The 18,704-nt window shown below is 42.2% G+C and overlaps 1 protein-coding gene across 1 annotated transcript in view; it reads right to left on the bottom strand.

The window, feature by feature from the left end:
* mettl25 (methyltransferase like 25) overlaps positions 1-18,704 on the bottom strand; it is a 145,820-nt gene that overhangs the window by 34,211 nt on the left and 92,905 nt on the right. Inside the window, exon 9 of the mRNA XM_028817207.2 lies at positions 543-636. Coding sequence (XP_028673040.1) covers positions 543-636 — 94 coding nt within the window. The remainder of the gene's footprint in view (positions 1-542; positions 637-18,704) is intronic.

The raw sequence follows: 18,704 nt of genomic DNA, 5'->3' as shown, positions 1-18,704 counted from the left end.
AACAGCAAACTAAGTTACAAAAATGGTAGAAGTGGAAGACAAGAAATGCATCATAGTAAAATTATTGGGTTTAGCACCTAAAAATGAAAGGAGGTGGTGCGGAGCCCTGAAAAGAGGCTGGGCATGAACAGAGAACACTTGCTGATGCTTCTTTGCTGGTAAAATACAATAGCTTGGGCACATTGCCACTGATAAATGTATTTAAAGATCCTGGCATACATTGTGTCACAGTTTTGGAGAAAGCGAGGCAGATGATGTTGCGTCTGAGCCCAAGACAGGTGTGAGGCACAACTGCTGGCATGAATGTCTGAGCAGTGAACAAAGCAGATGTATTTTGCCTCAGGGGGCTTTATTTGACAAGATAGCCCTGGCTTGAGTACATTTCCAGTCACCTTTTTATAATTTCTTGTACAATTTAAGGTATCTGAAATCCATTTCAAGATGGTAAAAGTCCCAATACAAAACATATTTTACCCTTTAAGTCATTTTGTGATATCTTAACTTATTTATCATATTTTAGATATCTCAAATTATGTTCCTACCTTTGTGTCATCCAAGTCCAACTTTCTCAATGATTTTCTTATGTAATCCACAAACGAGGTTGCCTTGGCATACACATTTCCAACACGTTTTTCACTGTAACATAAATAAATCTTAGCTTTAAACAATATAGGACTTGATTTTGTCAATAAAGGTACACTTCACTGCAAATTGAAAAATGATACAGACCTTGTTTACTGTATAGATATATGCACAAATGCATCTATTAATAGATAAAAGCAATCTGATTAAAAAAGCAGCAATCCTAAAACTGCCATGACTCTGTGGAGAGATGAGGCAACAGTTAGACTTTGTTATTAAAGTTTTTAGTGAAGCTACAAACTTGCTTAAAAAGAAGAAATTAAACAGTTCAGAATGATCAAGTCAGGCTCTAGACCAGGGATGCAGAACGTACAGGCCCGCCACATGGTTCTGTCTGGCCCGTGATCTGATCAGTGAAATACAATAAATATTATCTGTTGCTGACTCATATACAGTCATATGAAAACGTTTTGGGAACCCCTCTTAATTCTTTGGATTTTTCTTTATCATTGGCTGAGCTTTCACAGTAGCAACTTTCTTTTAATATATGACATGCCTTATGGAAACAGTAGCATTTCAGCAGTGACATTAAGTTTATTGAATTAACAGAAAATATGCAATATGCATCATAACAAAATTAGACAGGTGCATAAATTTGGGCACCCCAATAGAGACATTACATCAATATTTGGTTGAACCTCCTTTTGCAAATATAACAGCCTCTAGACGCCTCCTATAGCCTTTGATGAGTGTCTGGATTCTGGATGGAGGTATTTTTGACCATTCTTCCATACAAAATCTCTCCAGTTCAGTTAAATGTGATGGCTGCCTAGCATGGACAGCCTGCTTCAAATCATCCAATATATTTTCGATGATATTCAAGTCAGGGGATTGTGACGCCCATTCCAGAACATTGTACTTCTCCCTTTGCATGAATGCCTTTGTAGATTTCGAACTGTGTTTTGGGTCATTGTCTTGTTGGAATATCCAACCCCTGTGTAACTTCAACTTTGAGAATGATACTTGAACATTATCCTGAAGAAGTTGTTGATACTGGGTTGAATTCATCCAACCCTCGACTTTAACAAGGGCCCCAGTCCCTGAACTAGCCACACAGCCCCACAGCATGATGGAACCTCCACCAAATTTGACAGTAGGTAGCAGGTGCTTTTCTTGGAATGCAGTATTCTTCTTCCACCATGCAAAGCGATTTTTGTTATGACCAAATAACTCAATTTTTGTCTCATTAGTCCAAAGCACTTTGTTCCAAAATTAATCTGGCTTGTCTAAATGAGCATTTGCATACAACAAGTTTACGGTGTGAGTGCAGAAAGGCCTTCTTTCTCATCACCCTGCAATACAGATGTTCTTTGTGCAAATTGCGCTGAATTATAGAACGATGTACAGATACATCATCTGCAGCAAGATGTTCTTGCAGGTCTTAGGAGGTGATCTGTGGGTTGTCTGTAACCATTCTCATAACCCTGCGCATTTGCTGCTCCTGTATTTTTCTTGGCCTGCCAGACCTGGGTTTAATAGCAACTGTAGCCTTCTATTTCCTGATTACATTCCTTACAGTTGAAACTGACAGTTTAAACTTCTGAGATAACTTTTTGTAGCCTTCCCCTAAACCATGATACTGAACAATCTTTGTTTTTAGATCTTTTGAGAGTTGCTTTGAGGATCCCATGCTGTCACTTTTCAGAGGAGAGTCAAAGGGAAGCACAACTTGCAACTGACCACCTTAAATGCCTTTTCTCATGATTGGATGGACACACCTGTCTATGAAGTTCAAGGTTTAACGAGCTAATCCAACCAATTTGGTGTTGCAAGTAATCAGAATCGAGCAGTTACATGCATTCAAAGCAACAAAATTACAAGGGTACCCAAATTTTTGCAGTGCCAGTTTGTCACATTTTATTTAATTTCATACAACTAAATACTGCTTCACTGAAAATCTTTGTTTGGAAAACACCCCAGTACTCAGATGTTCCTAGGAAATGAAAGACATACCACTGTTATCTTTTTTGTTGAAAGTAAATTATTATGCAGTCTGAGAGGAATTCACAAACTTTTTCATATGACTGTACATGTTCATATGAACTACAACAGAGGCATTGGAAACTGACTGGCCCCCATAAGCTGCAGTTTCTAAGATGGTGGTTCTGGTTTGTACTTGTGCTTTTTCTATTATGTTTCCACATTTTTTTTTTTTTTTTATCTGTTTGTTTTGTTTTTCGAAATAGGGTAAATTTGGTTGGAAAGGGGTAGTAACAGTTCAGATTAAGAGGGTTTTAGGATGTAATTCACTTTAATTTGGGTTGTTTGTTTATCAATCTGTCAGGTTTGACAAGTCTTTCTGTTGAAAACTGTCTTATAAATCTGGCAACCCTGATTTATTAGATGTGTGAACTTAACATTTTTCATTTGCTGTTTAAATAAGATAAGTCAAAATGTCCTTATCTAAGAAACACAAGGTGGATTTTAAATGTCGCGTATTTGAGGAGAAATGGATGACAAAATATTTTTTCGATGAAGTGAATCACAAATCGACTTACTTAGTTTGCTCTCAACAAGTGGCAGTAGCGAAAGAGTTAAACATCTGAAGACATTACGAAACCAACCATGGAAAAATGTATGACCAATATACTGGAAAATTGTTAGACAACAAGGTCAATGTTTAACTGCTGCTCTTCAAAAGCAACAGTCTGTCTTCAGTTGTAGTTGTGAGGTGAACGATGCAGACGTGAAGGCCACTTTTATTATTGCCAGTGAGACTGCATTGGTATCAAAGCCGTTTTCTGTAGATGAGTTGGTTAAAACATGCATGGTGAAAGCAAATGAACTTGTTTAATCCGACACACAACAGACTTTTACAAGTATATGTTTATTGAGACAAACGGTTCCAGACAGATATGGCACAGGACTTGCACAGGCAAGTGAAGGAGAATGTAAGGACATTTATTTGTTTTTCTGTTGCAACAGATGAGAGCACTGATGTGACCAAAGTGGCCCAGCTTGTTGTTTTATCAGTGTTTATAAATGTTTGAACATTTATGAGGAGTTTGTTGAACTTATTCCCATAATGACACAACAACTTCCAGTGAAATTTTCACATGTTTAGTCAAATGCTTGGAATGAAGCTAGAAATGAACTGGTCTCATGCTGTAAGTTTAGCTACTGATGGTGCACCATTTATGTGCAGAACTGGATGATCCGAGATGGATTCATGACTGGACATGTATGGTTTATATAATTGAGCACCTAAATGCTCTGATTATAAATATGCAAGGTCAAAACAAATTTGTAACTGAGTACATCAATAGCATCCGTGGATTTCAACAGAAACAATCTGTGAGAAACACATCTTGTGGCTAACAATCCTGTACATTTTCCCTGTTTGAAAGAATCGAGTACTGGAGGAGTGAATGACAACATGGATCAATACAAGAACAAAATAACATCACTGAAAACTGAGTTTCAGCAGTGTTTTTTAGATCCTAAACAGACTCAACCTGATAATCAAGTTGTTTACCTCACCCTTCATCATCAACCCATCTGATGCACCCATAGACCTGCAAATGGCACTGATTGACTTACAGTGCAACAATTTTGTCACTGTAGGTCTGCAAACCTTTTACCAGTGTCTTCTGCCAAAATATCCACAACTGACAGCTTCACTAATTTTAGCATGTTTGGAAGTACTTACATATGTGAGCAAGCATTTTCAGTTATGAATGTAAATAAGTCAAAATTGCCTTCTCGATGGACACACACACTTAAATGATATGAAAGTTGCCATTACTCAGAGGCTCTCTCCTGATATTGAAGAGCTTATTAAGGCTTCTTAGAAGTAGAAGCCTAATGTTATAACTCTAGTGCATTATATTAAATTCTTCATACAGAAATTACTTCTATTAACAATTCTATTATCAATTTAACTGAGTGACTTTGCAGCAAATTAGAATGTCTTAGGTATGATTATTATTGATAGTATAATTATATACTGTATATATTTATTTTGTCACACGTGCGCATAGGAGGCAGCTAAAGGGCTTCAGTAAGGGCAGTTCCGAGGCATGCCGGGATGTGGCAGAGTACACGGACTCTTTTTCTCCCTTTCCTGTAGACCATTCACGGGAGATTCCACCTGGCTCTCTTGACGTCACTTTCGGGACCGAGCCTATGGAAGGAGACCTTGCCGGCTCCGGCCCCTGTGATATCACATCCGGGCTCGAACCTATGGCTGAAGACCTTCATGAGCCTGACCCCTATGATCTCATTTCCTGTCTTCCCCTTTAACACTAGAATTACCAGAGCCTACGAAAAAACTTGTATATCCGGCCCACCTTAAATCGCTTCTTAAATCCGTTCACACCTCTCCGCCAGCATCCTTTGTCCTCTAAATGTGCTGATAAAAGACAAGCTGCCAGCAGCCGGCTATTCCATCCCCCCACCGACTTAGAACGTGAGCGAAGTTTTCCCAGCTCACGCCTTGATTGATTATGTGGGAGTGAAGTGGAGTTTTACAGTGGAAATAAGAGATCATTATTCTAAAGTAATCTGTGTAAACACATTGTTAAAACAGAAACTTTTTCATATTTTAGTAATAAATGTTACAAAATGTAGTAGGCATAAACTATAGAATATATAAAGCCCGAGTTCCAAAGATCAAATAAACACTTTCACAAAAGCTTCAAGAATGATTCAACAGCTTCTGTGGCGTAGCGCGCTAAGATTTGCCTCTTAGCGCAGAGCAGCTTTTCCTTGCCTCACAGACCTGAGTTCGATTCCCCGCTGGGGATGAAGTGTTGCTTTTTTTTTTCTTTTCTTTTAAACCTCAAACGGACATAAAATTTATACATTGGTATGCACTGTCAGTTACTGAGATCGTTATATTTTCATGTGGGATGCTTCTTTTCAAATATTTTTTTAACAATTGAGACTGCAATTAACAGGAACAACTGTCCTTATAACTTATTTTTAAGATCCATAACACACAGACAGACAGAGCACTGCGTAATAGAGAGACAGACAGGCAGAGAAGTCACTAGATATATAAATAAACAGGGAAGCCACGTGTACTGAAAGAAAAAAAGAACAACATGTGCGTTGTCCCTGCTGCGCTGAATAAGCGCAGGCGCTCTAACATCACCCCTCCCCAGTCAGATCGTTGTTAAAAAAATATTTGAAAAGGAGCATCCCACATGAAAATATAACGATCTCAGTAACTGACAGTGCATACCAATGTATAAATTTTATGTCCGTTTGAGGTTTAAAAGAAAAGAAAAAAAAAAGCAACACTTCATCCCCAGCGGGGAATCGAACTCAGGTTTGTGAGGCAAGGAAAAGCTGCTCTGCGCTAAGAGGCAAATCTTAGCGCGCTACGCCACAGAAGCTGCTGAATCATTCTTGAAGCTTTTGTGAAAGTGTTTATTTGATCTTTGGAACTCGGGCTTTATATATTCTATAGTTTATGCCTACTACATTTTGTAACATTTATTACTAAAATATGAAAAAGTTTCTGTTTTAACAATGTGTTTACACAGATTACTTTAGAATAATGATCTCTTATTTCCACTGTAAAACTTCACTTCACTCCCACATAATCAATCAAGGCGTGAGCTGAGAAAACTTCGCTCACGTTCTAAGTCGGTGGGGGGATGGAATAGCCGGCTGCTGGCAGCTTGTTTTTCTCAGCACATTTAGAGGACAAAGGATGCTGGCGGAGAGGTGTGAACGGATTTAAGAAGCGATTTAAGGTGGGCCGGATATACGAGTTTTTTTGTAGGCTCTGGTAATTCTAGTGTTAAAAGCCTGCATCTTTTCCCTATTCCCTCAGTTCTGTTTTGGACTCGGTTGTGTGCACATCAGTGCCGTATTCATTTGAAAATGACTTTTGCAGCCTGGAACTCAATTATACGGGTGGCTGCCCCAAACCTTTCTATGACTCTGTGTCAAGTTTGTGACAATATATATATATATATATATATATATATATATATATATATATATATATATATATATATATATATGTTTATTGTGGTACCTGGCTGGGGATCATGCCCAGCCGGGATGCCCAGGAGGACCGGAGGAGGGCTTGTGCTTCTTCCAGAACACGAGGGGGCATCCGCCCTGGTTGCTTTGGGAGCCACGGGTACAGAGCTTGGAAGCTCAACCCTGTAGGGGCCCGTGGTCACTGCCAGGGGGCGTCCCGATGCCTTGGGAGCCCTGGACCTCAGCACTTCCGCCACACCCGGAAGTGCTGGGGGGAAGAGGACTGGGGACACCCGGAGGACTTCCGGATACACCGCCAGAGCTTCCGCCACACAGGGGTGTGGCCACAGAAGCTCATTGGGATGCACCTGGAGTCCATCCGGGGTGGATAAAAGGGACGCCTCTCTCCAGTCAGGGGCAAGAGTCGGGTGGAAGTGGACGAAGATTGGTGGAGAGGAGTGGAGGTGGACCAGAGACTGTGAGAAGGCGTTGTGTTGTGGCCAAGGACTTGAGGGGTGACTGGTGCTGCGGCACTGGGTTTGTGCTCACCGTTGTAAATAATTATGTATAATAAACGTGTGTTGGGTGAAATCAACATGTCTACTTGTCTGTGTCCGGGCTGTTCCCCACAATATATATATATTATATATAAATAGTTTACCACTTAATTTGGGAAGACTGCATATAAGCAGTGATGAAGCGTTTTCAATGCCCTGTTTTACTATTCAGTAAATATCCCAGTCACATGCAATGTAAAAGTGTTTTAGAAACAATGTTTATTGTATTTAAACCAATATTAAAAACTGTAACCATTTCATTTTTTTATGTATTTATTAAATATTTACACAGCACCATAAAAAAGAATTAATGATTACAATATTTTTATCATATACAGGTAACAACTGATCGGATTTTTGTGAAGAACTGATCTGGTACCGGTCTCTGAATTTTTTACTAATCAATAAATGAGTTTGCCACCCCTGCTCTAGACCTTATTTCTAATGAAAAAATATGAAACAGACAAGGCTATAAATAAAAATGAACTGAAATATTTCTGCAAACAGGAATAAGCCAAAATCTATCTGAAGAGTAGCTACAGAAGACAATTAGTGGGGGTTATCTCTGCGAAGGAAAGTTCCTCCAATTACTAAATTATATGATTCACAATTTTTTTCTATCCTTAACTTTAAATCAAAGAGCGGTTAAACAAACCCCCTATGATGGAAAACAATTTTGGACGGCGTTTTCCCTTGCCCGGACGCGGGTCACCGGGGCCCCACTCTGGAGCCAGGCCTGGAGGTGGGGCTCGATGGCGAGCGCCTGGTGGCCGGGCCTGCACCCATGGGGCTCGGCCGGGCACAGCCCGAAGAGGCAACGTGGGTCCCCCTTCCCATGGGCTCACCACCTATGGGAGGGGCCAAGGAGGTCGGGTGCAGTGTGAGTTGGGTGGTGGCCGAAGGCAGGGACCTTGGCGGTCCGATCCTCGGCTACAGAAGCTGGCTCTTGGGATGTGGAATGTCACCTCTCTGAAGGGGAAGGAGCCTGAGCTAGTGTGCGAAGTTGAGAGGTTCCGGCTAGATATAGTCGGACTCACCTCGACGCACAGCTTGGACTCTGGAACCAATCTCCTTGAGAGGGGCTGGACTCTCTACCACTCTGGAGTTGCCCCCGGTGAGAGGCGCCGAGCGGGTGTGGGTATACTTATTGCCCCACGACTTGGAGCCTGTACATTGGGGTTTACCCCGGTGGACGAGAGGGTAGCCTCCCTTCGCTTTTGTGCGTATGCACCGAACAGCAGTTCGGAGTACCCACCCTTTTTGGAGTCCCTGGAGGGGGTGCTAGAGGGCATACCTTCTGGGGACTCCCTCGTTCTGCTGGGAGACTTCAATGCTCACGTGGGCAATGACAGTGAGACCTGGAAGGGCGTGATTGGGAGGAATGGCCCCCCCGATCTGAACCCGAGCAGTGTTTTGTTATTGGACTTCTGTGCTCGTCACGGATTGTCCATAATGAACACCATGTTCAAGCATAGGGGTGTTCATATGTGCACTTGGCACCAGGACACCCTAGGCCTCAGTTCGATGATCGACTTTGTGGTCGTGTCGTCGGACTTGCGGCCACATGTCTTGGACACTCGGGTGAAGAGAGGGGCAGAGCTGTCAACTAATCACCACCTGGTGGTGAGTTGGCTTCGATGGTGGGGGAGGATGCCGGTCAGGCGTGGTAGGCCCAAACGTGTTGTGAGGGTCTGCTGGGAACGTCTGGCAGAGCCCCCTGTCAGAAGTAGCTTCAACTCCCACCTCTGGCAGAACTTCGACCACATCCCGAGGGAGGTGGGGGACATTGAGTCCGAATGGGCCATGTTCCGTGCCTCTATTGTTGAGGCAGCTGACTGGAGCTGTGGCCGTAAGGTGGTCGGTGCCTGTCGTGGCGGCAATCCCCGAACCCGTTGGTGGACACCGGCGGTGAAGGATGCCGTCAAGCTGAATAAGGAGTCATACTGGTCCCTTTTGTCCTGTGGGACCCTGGAGGCAGCTGATAGGTACCGGCAGGCCAAGCGGAATGCGGCTTTGGTGGTTGCTGAGGCAAAAACTCAGGCGTGGGAGGAGTTCGGGGAGGCCATGGAGAACGACTTTCGGACAGCTTAGAGGAGATTCTGGTCCACCATCCGGCGTCTCAGGAAGGGGAAGCAGTGCAGTGTCAACACTGTATATGGTGGGGATGGTGCGCTGCTGACCTCGACTCGGGACGTTGTGGGTCGGTGGGGGGAGTACTTCGAAGACCTACTCAATCCCATTAACATGCCTTCCAATGAGGAAGCAGAGCCTGGGGACTCAGAGGTGGGCTCCCCCATCTCTGGGACTGAGGTCACGAGGTGGTCAAAAAACTCCTTGGTGGCAGGGCCCCGGGGGTGGATGAGATACGCCCGGAATTCCTCAAGGCTCTGGATGTTGTAGGACTGTCTTGGTTGACACGCCTCTGCAACATCGCATGGACATCAGGGACAGTGCCTCTGGATTGGCAGACCGGGGGTGGTGGTCCCCCTCTTTAAGAAAGGGGATCGGAGGGTGTGTTCCAACTACAGAGGGATCACACTCCTCAGCCTCCCTGGAAAAGTCTATTCAGGGGTCCTGGAGAGGAGGGTCCGTCGGATAGTCGAGCCTCGGATTCAGGAGGAACAGTGTGGTTTTCGTCCTGGTCGCGGAACAGTGGACCAGCTCTATACCCTTAGCAGGGTCCTGGAGGGTGCATGGGAGTTTGCCCAACCAGTCTACATGTGTTTTGTGGACTTGGAAAAGGCATTCGACCGTGTCCCTCGGGGAATCCTGTGGGGGGTACTCCGAGAGTATGGGGGTACCGGCCCCCTTGATAAGGGCTGTTCGGTCCCTGTGCGATCGGTGCCAGAGCTTGGTCCGCATTGCCGGCAGTAAGTCGAACCCGTTTCAAGTGAGAGTTGGACTCCGCCAGGGCTGCCCTTTGTCACCGATTCTGTTCATAACTTTTATGGACAGAATTTCTAGGCGCAGCCAGGGCATTGAGGGGGTCCGGTTTGGTGGGCTCAGGATTGGGTCACTGCTTTTTGCAGATGATGTTGTCCTGTTTGCTTCATCAGGCCGTGATCTTCAGCTCTCTCTGGATCGGTTCGCAGCCGAGTGTGAAGCGGCTGGGATGAGAATCAGCACCTCCAAATCCGAGACCATGGTCTTCAGCCGGAAAAGGGTGGAGTGCCCTCTCAGGGTTGGTAGCAAGATCCTGCCCCAAGTGGAGGAGTTCAAGTATCTCGGGGTCTTGTTCACGAGTGAGGGAAGAATGGAGCGTGAGATCGACAGGCGGATCGGTGCGGCATCCGCAGTAATGCGGGTGCTGCATCGGTCTGTCGTGGTGAAAAAGGAGCTGAGCCGCAAGGTGAAGCTCTCAATTTACCAGTCGATCTATGTTCCTACCCTCACCTATGGTCATGAGCTATGGGTAGTGACCGAAAGAACGAGATCGCGAATACAAGCGAGTTTCCTCCGCAGGGTGTCTAGGCTTTCCCTTAAAGATAGGGTGAGAAGCTCAGTCATCCGGGAGGGGCTCAGATTAGAGCCGCTGCTCCTCCGCATCGAGAGAAGTCAGATGAGGTGGCTCGGGCATCTGATCAGGATGCCTCCTGGACGCCTCCCTGGTGAGGTGTTCCGGGCACGTCTAACCGGAAGGAGGCCCCGGGGAAGACCCAGGACACGTTGGAGGGACTATGTCTCTCGACTGGCCTGGGAACGCCTTGGGATTCTCCCGGAAGAGCTAGAAGAAGTGGCTGGGGAGAGGGAAGTATGGGCATCTCTGCTCAAGCTGCTGCCCCCGCGACCCGACCTCGGATAAGCGGGAGACAATGGATGGATGAATGGATGGATGAACTTTAAATCAGGGTTTCTTAAGTTCAGTTCTGCCCCCCGTGGCTGCAGATTTTTGTCCCATCCGATTTTTTCTTTTAACTTGAATATTACCTTAAATAAGGAAGGTTTGATTTCACAGCTCTTTTGTTATCAGTCCATAAATTACAAACTGGTAATGTGAAAATGTACATAATGAGGCAAGAATGTATGTAAGTTTGATCGGAAAGAATGAATTCTTTTAGCTGTTTGGTATTTTGCTCCTTTTCAATGTTCTGGTTATTTAACCCATTATTTATCAATATGAACACAAATGGTTAACACTGAAAGTGTCCTTTAGGTTTCAGAGTTGTTTCCACTGATGTCTTCTTTGTTTGTCAATAATTCGTTGTATTTGGATACACCTAAAGAAGCAACATCCACAAAAAGTCCATTATAAACCAGAGTTAAGTATTTATCTGTCAAAAGGTATGAATATTTCCACATTTCTTACAAAAGTAAATCCCAAACTATTGCATTTTTTAAAATGAAAAATAAAAGAAGCGGAAAAAGGTCAAGTAATTAAACAGTGACATCAACTAAAGGTGAAAATGTCTCACTCATTCGGAAATGTAATTAAAACAAAAATTCACAACTGAACTTCAGTGCTACTGATTTAAAATCTATGACCAAAAAAAGTTTGCCATTCATTTAATTAGACTGTATTTATCTATTATTATGACTGAGAGAAGATAACATAATATGTGCCATTTATACAGGAATATAGAAAATGAAAAACGGTTACCCTAAATTTACAAAATTAATTAATCTACATTTATATAATAAGTGTTCTGAAAAAACATTCTCTGAGGATACATAGAAAGTACTAAGGCAGTCTAGTATAATACTAGCCCTTGTCCCAGATTGATGGGGACCCTACCCAGCCGGGACATCTGGATGGTCCCCGTGATTGACAATACCTCCCCTGGGCCATGAGGGGCCAGCCGCCCGGGTCTGCTTATGGGCCACTGGACCGGAGCTGGGACACTCATCCCTACCGGAGGACGTGGCCACCGCCAGGTGGTGCCCAGACAGCTGTGAGGTCTTGGTTTGGCAGCACTTCCGCCACACCAGGAAGTGCTGCCGGAAGAATTCCCAGTGGCACACGGACTGCTTCCGGGGGCTCTCTTGACACTTCCACCACACCAGGAAGTGTCGTCAGGGGGAGCACCTGGAGCTCATCCGGGTCGGTATATAAAGGACCGCCTCCCTCCAGAAGCAGAGCCAGAGTTGGGAGGAAGGAGACAAAGCTTGTGAGGAGGGGAGAGGAGGTCATTGTGAAGAGAAAGAGAAAGAGAGTAAGGAAGAGAGTTGGTGGATGAAGGCATTGTGGTGCTGAAAGGAAAAATAAAGAAGTGTGTTTTGGACATTCTGGTGTCTGTCTGTGTCTGGGGGTATGCTTTCCACACCCTATCCAGTAATCCACTTTAGGGAATAACAGATACATAATAGGAAAATAGTGTCAGTGTCTGGGATCAAATAAACCAAGTTAAAGTAATGTATTTGTGAAATCATAGTTAAAATTATACATTAACCTTATATTACAGGATTGCAAAAAATAGTACCTCTTTGTTTGTGGGACTTTTTTTCTTCCTCCTGCACTCATATTGGCATGAAAATTTATCTTGTGTTTTTTTCAATAACTTTTACATTTTCATCTGGGTGAGTGTGGTACACACAAGTGCCCCCTGTTCAAATGTATAAATATGTGGATATACCAGATCAAAGCCAAATTGTTTGGTGGACTGCACATACCAAGAAATAATAAGTAAATAAGTCATTTACTTTACAAATTACTTTGCTATAATATTTTGAAAAGGCTTCATTTAAACTTGGAAGATTATTTCTCCTTGAATACTGTTTTGTACCCAGTGCTGCATGGATAGACTTTAAAGTACTGTGAGTAGAGGAATTTTAACTCAATGTAAAATACTTAATAAAGATAGTTTTTTTTTTTTCTTTTTCATGAAAGTGTCTTTTCTATGAAAGGCTTCCATTGTTAAGCTATTGTAATGAACTGTTTCACTTATTTCTGTTTATTCATGTCTTGTAACTTCTTCATGCACTCTCATACTCTACTAGACTCCCTTTACTTACAGCTCTTACTTTCCAAAATTTCTCTGTATAATTTAATCTTGGCTATGAAATACTACAAGATAAAACACACTTTGTAATATGATAAAAAAAAATCTGACATTTATCAGCATAATGAAAACACTGATCAAATACTGCTAACTTTAAAAGGCCTAATGCTTCATCAACGGCAATCAAGGTTATCTGTTGAACAATACCTGTAAAAACAACTAATTCTCATATGCTCTGTCTGAAGAGAAAACTAAAAATATACACAATTACTACACATTCCAGAGGTGGTGGCTGAGTACTGCCATCTGCTGGCCACATCACATTACATAATGGAGTAAATAGTTTTTTTTTTCCAATAGAAAAAACAAAAATCTGCAATGGCTTGATAATGAGATGCTCTTCACCTCTTCAAGTGTTTAAATCTGATTTATACTTGATGCCAGTAGCCAAAACATCTATTTTTGTTACTTTTTATTCATGTGCGGGTTTTAAAACTATGGTATTCATCTAAATGAACATTTTTAGTACTTGGACATTTTTGGGCAAAATTCAAATTGGCATAATGAGTGGAAAACAGTAAATCAATTCATAAAATGATCAAACATGGGACTGGAATTAAATGTGGGAATCTGTCAATATTACTAAATCCAAAGAAAAGAACAGTAACCATCAATAAATTGTTTCAATTAAAAACAGGCAGTTGTTCTGCAGTCGTGTTTCAATTTTTATTTCTCATGAAAAAAATATGATTTTACTACCAGTAACTTGTACAACTTTATGTTTTATACATGTTTTTAAGAATCACAAACATGCATTGCTCTTTCTTTCAATAAATTGGCCACCAAACATTTTATCTTTAAGCCTCTCTTGATATTGGTGCATATCTGGATAGCAATGCTACTACTTAGCAACCCAAAGATAGGGTATACGTAAAAGTCTATTTTTAATTTTATTTTCAGATAGATAGATAGATAGATAGATAGATAGATAGATAGATAGATAGATAGATAGATAGATAGATAGATAGATAGATAGATAGATAGATAGATAGATAGATAGATAGATAGATAGATACTTTATTAATCTCCAAGGGGAAATTCACATACTCCAGCAGCAGCATACTGATAAAAAACAATATTAATTAAAGAGTGATAAAAATGCAGTGCAACTTAAAAAATGCAAGGTGGAGAGTGTGAGACAGGTATAACAGTCAATAATCTTGTGTAGTGTTAACGTTTACCCCCCTGGGTGGAACTGAAGAGTCGCATAGTGTGGGGGAGGAACGATCTCCTCAGTCTGTCAGTGGAGCAGGACAGTGACAGCAGTGTGTCGCTGAAGCTGCTCCTCTGTCTGGAGATGACACTGTTTAGTGGATGCAGTGGATTCTCCATGATTGACAGGAGCCTGCTCAGTGCCCGTTGCTCTGCCACAGATGTCAAACTGTCCAGCTCCATGCCTACAATAGAGCCTGCCTTCCTCACCAGTTTGTACAGGCGTGAGGCGTCCCTCTTCTTTATACTGCCTCTCTAGCACACCACCGTGTAGAAGAGGGCGCTTGCCACAACCGTCTGATAGAACATCTGCAGCATCTTATTGCAGATGTTGAAGGACGCCAGCCTTCTAAGGAAGTATAGTCGGCTCTGTCCTCTCTTGCACAGAGAATCAGTATTGGCAGTCCAGTCCAGTTTATCATCCACCTGCACTCCCAGGTATTTATAGATCTGTACCCTCTGCACACAGTCACCTCTGATAATCACGGGGTCCGTGAGGGGCCTGGGCCTCCTAAAATCCACCACCAGCTCTTTGGTTTTGCTAGTGTTCAGTTGTAGGTGGTGTGAGTTGCACCATTTAACAAAGTCCTTGATTAGGTTCTTACACTCCCTCTAACTACACTACTAGATTTACAGGAGTCTACTAATAAACACATAATGACTAATGGAAGAAATAAAATGTTTGACTGCTCCATTGACCCTTGTTGAAGAAAACTATAAGGAACCACAGACCCCATTACTACTGCTGCTTTACCCAAAACACTGCACTAATTTTGGTTCTAATTAAACCTACTACAGGTGTCCAAATTAGGAATTTTCACAGTCTAGGAGCTTTCCACTGTCTCCTAGTATAGATAAAAATACTGAATTATCTACCTTAAACCAAAACACTTTGTTACTGCATCCTTTCTAAGCTCAGTCTGACTTGTTGCATTATTCTACTACCTTAACGCCCAATGGCCCATTGAACACTTCAAAATAAATGTGTCATTATACAAATACAGCCAATAAATTCTACAGTGCTTGCATCGCTTTATACATGGTTAGCAATTCTGACCAGGATAAGCAAATATAGAAAAGATAACGGAACAACAAATTACAGTATTATTCAGAATGAATTATTTATTCTCTGTGTTTTTTTTCCGAACAATGTAGTTAAAATATTACATTTCCAATAGTAATCTATTTTCTGATTTAAAATTAGTGATTACCAGTACTGAGAAAATTATAGTTACTTGAGAAGAATTAAGATAATATGTGAATGAGACATTAACTATAAGAATAGTATACTGGATAGAATATATGCACAAAGCTCTGAAATTTCTAAGGTAATTAAAGAAAAGAAAAGCAGTCAGAGGAAGAGAGAAATATTAACCCCTCGTTAATTTAATGATCTCATACCAGTGACTTGCTTTGCTCACATGTACCTGCCATCTGCTTCTTTTAGTCACTGCTAAAAAGGTTGTGACTGTAAGTGAGAATGAGGACAAAGACAGGTGTTTAAAACAATAATTTAACCTATAACTAGATTTTATTTCAAAGTTTTCAAAGGGTTCAACAGCTGCAATATTTTGTGCTACCCCTTCAATTTATTAGTCAGTCTAAGAATCCAGTTTACCCTCACTTGTAAACTTGACAGCCTTCTTAATTCAGATTAAATAGAGCACTAGCCTCTAACCTAGTACCAGTTAACCTATTCTGAGCTAAATATAATAAGATCTATTGTGGTAATCATATTTTGAATTATTTGACCCATTCCCTTGGACCAATTTTCCAATATCTCTAATTTATTGTTTTTATACTTTGCACTAAACACCAATATGACAACATAACAAATTTAAGAAATTAAAAGGGACCTGTTCATAAAGTTCATATGTACAGCTAACAGCTAACTTATCACAGATATTTTTTAATAGCTGCCAGAAACTATATTTCACCTACGTGATAACAGACTGTCATAACCTTCTGAGTGAACAAGTGCTTAATGATTTGGTGTTAAATGCAAATCTGGCATAGCTCAATGAATTCCTGGCATATAAACACAATCCAGGTCTAAGCTTGATTCTAGTAGGACTACATTTTTTCATCCCCACCAAATTCTTAACTGATTTAAAGGAAACATGTCAAATAACAGGGTAGCCTGTTGCTATTTTTTGACTGAAAATTAAAGAAATACCAATATTGGTCCTACTTCTTCAATGATTTGAGTGCACAAGAGTTATGTCTCTTTTTGTCCATGGTTTTAATTTATTTGCTAATTAACATGAGGCTTTATTTACTTGATTTCTTTTTATTCACCAATAACAAAAGAAGTGAAAATAAGATGGTAGCCAATAATGATTAATGTTAATACTGTGCCACAAGGCAATTGAAAAAACAGCTGTTTGAGTAAAACAGGAGAAAAGAAAAAGGTAAAAAAAAAACAAAAAAAAACACAGGCATCTGGTTGAGAAAACTGTTTTTAAAGAGAAACCTATATATATAATTCACTAAGCTGCCGCCAGCGCAAGCAAGACACCCATGGAAGCACGCAGGACGGAGCCACGCCCACCAACTCTAAGACCATTGGATACGACGAGAACTCGGAGAGCCACGCCCACCATCTCTGACGCAGCAACTCACAAAACACGGCGTCATTGGATACGACAACAACTCGCAGAGCCACGGCCACCAACTCGGACGCAGCAACTCACAGAGCAGGGCGTCATTCACGTTCGTCTCTGCTACACTCCACATGCACCTCCACATGCAGCATGTTTGTCGCGATGTGAATCACTGTATGCAGCGTGTAAAACAGTTTGTTTGTCACGGATGTGAATCGCAGTATGCGGCGTGTAGAACAGTTTGCGAGGGGTATCCCATGGTCTTACAGTTGGTGGGCGGGTCTCTGTTAGTTGCTCTTGCAAGCGGGCACATGACCAGGCAGTGTGTATGCTTCGAGAGTGAGGGTGGACGCGACAGCACCATCTAAGAGGAATCATATTTGTCGCGGATGTGTTCCGCCCTCCACGCGCACCAGCTGTTCAGCCCCGTCCCTCGCTCTAGGAGGTGGGGGCGCGGCGGTGGTCCTCCAGTTTTCAGTCACCGACAATTGTATGTTGCTCTGTCCAGAGTTCCATTACAGTCATATCCTCAAACCCACCCCATAAGAAAAAGCATGTTTGTCGCGGATGTGAATCGCTGTATGCAGCGTGTAAAACAGTGTGTTTGTCGCGGATGTGAATCGCTGTATGCGGCGTGTAGAACAGTTTGCGAGGAGTATCCCATGGTCTTACAGTTGGTGGGCGGGTCTCTGTTAGTTGCTCTTGCGAACGGGCACATGACCAGGCAGTGTGTATGCTTCGAGAGCGAGGGTGGACGCGACAGCACCATCTACGATGAATCATATTTGTCGCGGATGTGTTCTGCCCTCCGCGTGTGCCAGCGGTCCTCCAGTTTTCAGTCACGGACAATTGTATGTTGCTCTGTCCAGAGTTCTCTTACAGTCGTATCCTCAAACCCACCCCATAAGAAGAAGCATGTTTGTCGCGGATGTGAATCGCTGTATGCATCGTGTAGAACAGTTTGTTTGTCACGGATGTGAATCGCTGTATGCGGCGTGTAGAACAGTTTGCGAGGGGTATCCCATGGTCTTACAGTTGGTGGGCGGGTCTCTGTTAGTTGCTCTTGCGAGCGGGCACATGACCAGGCGGTGAGTATGCTTCGAGAGCGAGTGTGGACGCGACAGCACCATCTACGAAGAATCATATTTGTCGCGGGTGTGAATCGCTGTATGCAGTGTGTAGAACAGTTTGCGAGGGGTATCCTATGGTCTTAGCAGTGTCTATGCTTCGATGTGAATCGCTGTATGCGGCGTGTAACACGCTGTATTGTATGTTGCCCTCTCCAATGTTACATCTTTTCATTCACCTACAGTCGTATCCTCAAAACCAACCCCATTTGGACAACTGTGTCTTTCAGGGAGTGTTCACATATCAATACATAATTATGTGGCGTATGCTACGCCGCGGGTTGGCCTATAACCTATAAACTAACAAATATCCAATGTAGCACAATAATATCAGGAATAACTTGTCTAATTAAATGACATTCTCCTAAATTAAATTATTACAGAATTATATTTTAAATATTATCAAAGATCTGTCTAATGATCAGATATATTCACCTGTTGGGAAAGAGAGGAACTGCCAAAGTATTTTTTCAAGAAGATACAGTAGCAATGAAAATAAATAAAAATGCAATGTTTCTACAATTGAAATACACATTTATAAAGCTTCTGATTACCATTTTTTGACAACAGCTTTCTGTTTACCTGTTATTCCAACATAATCAAAAAAAAAGTCTAATACAACCTAACAAC

The sequence above is a fragment of the Erpetoichthys calabaricus genome, chromosome 1 (assembly GCF_900747795.2).
Source record: "Erpetoichthys calabaricus chromosome 1, fErpCal1.3, whole genome shotgun sequence".
NCBI classification, from domain to species: Eukaryota; Metazoa; Chordata; class Cladistia; order Polypteriformes; family Polypteridae; genus Erpetoichthys; species Erpetoichthys calabaricus.
The sequence above is the reverse complement of the archived record's forward strand: the minus strand, read 5'-3'. Positions and strand labels throughout refer to the sequence as shown.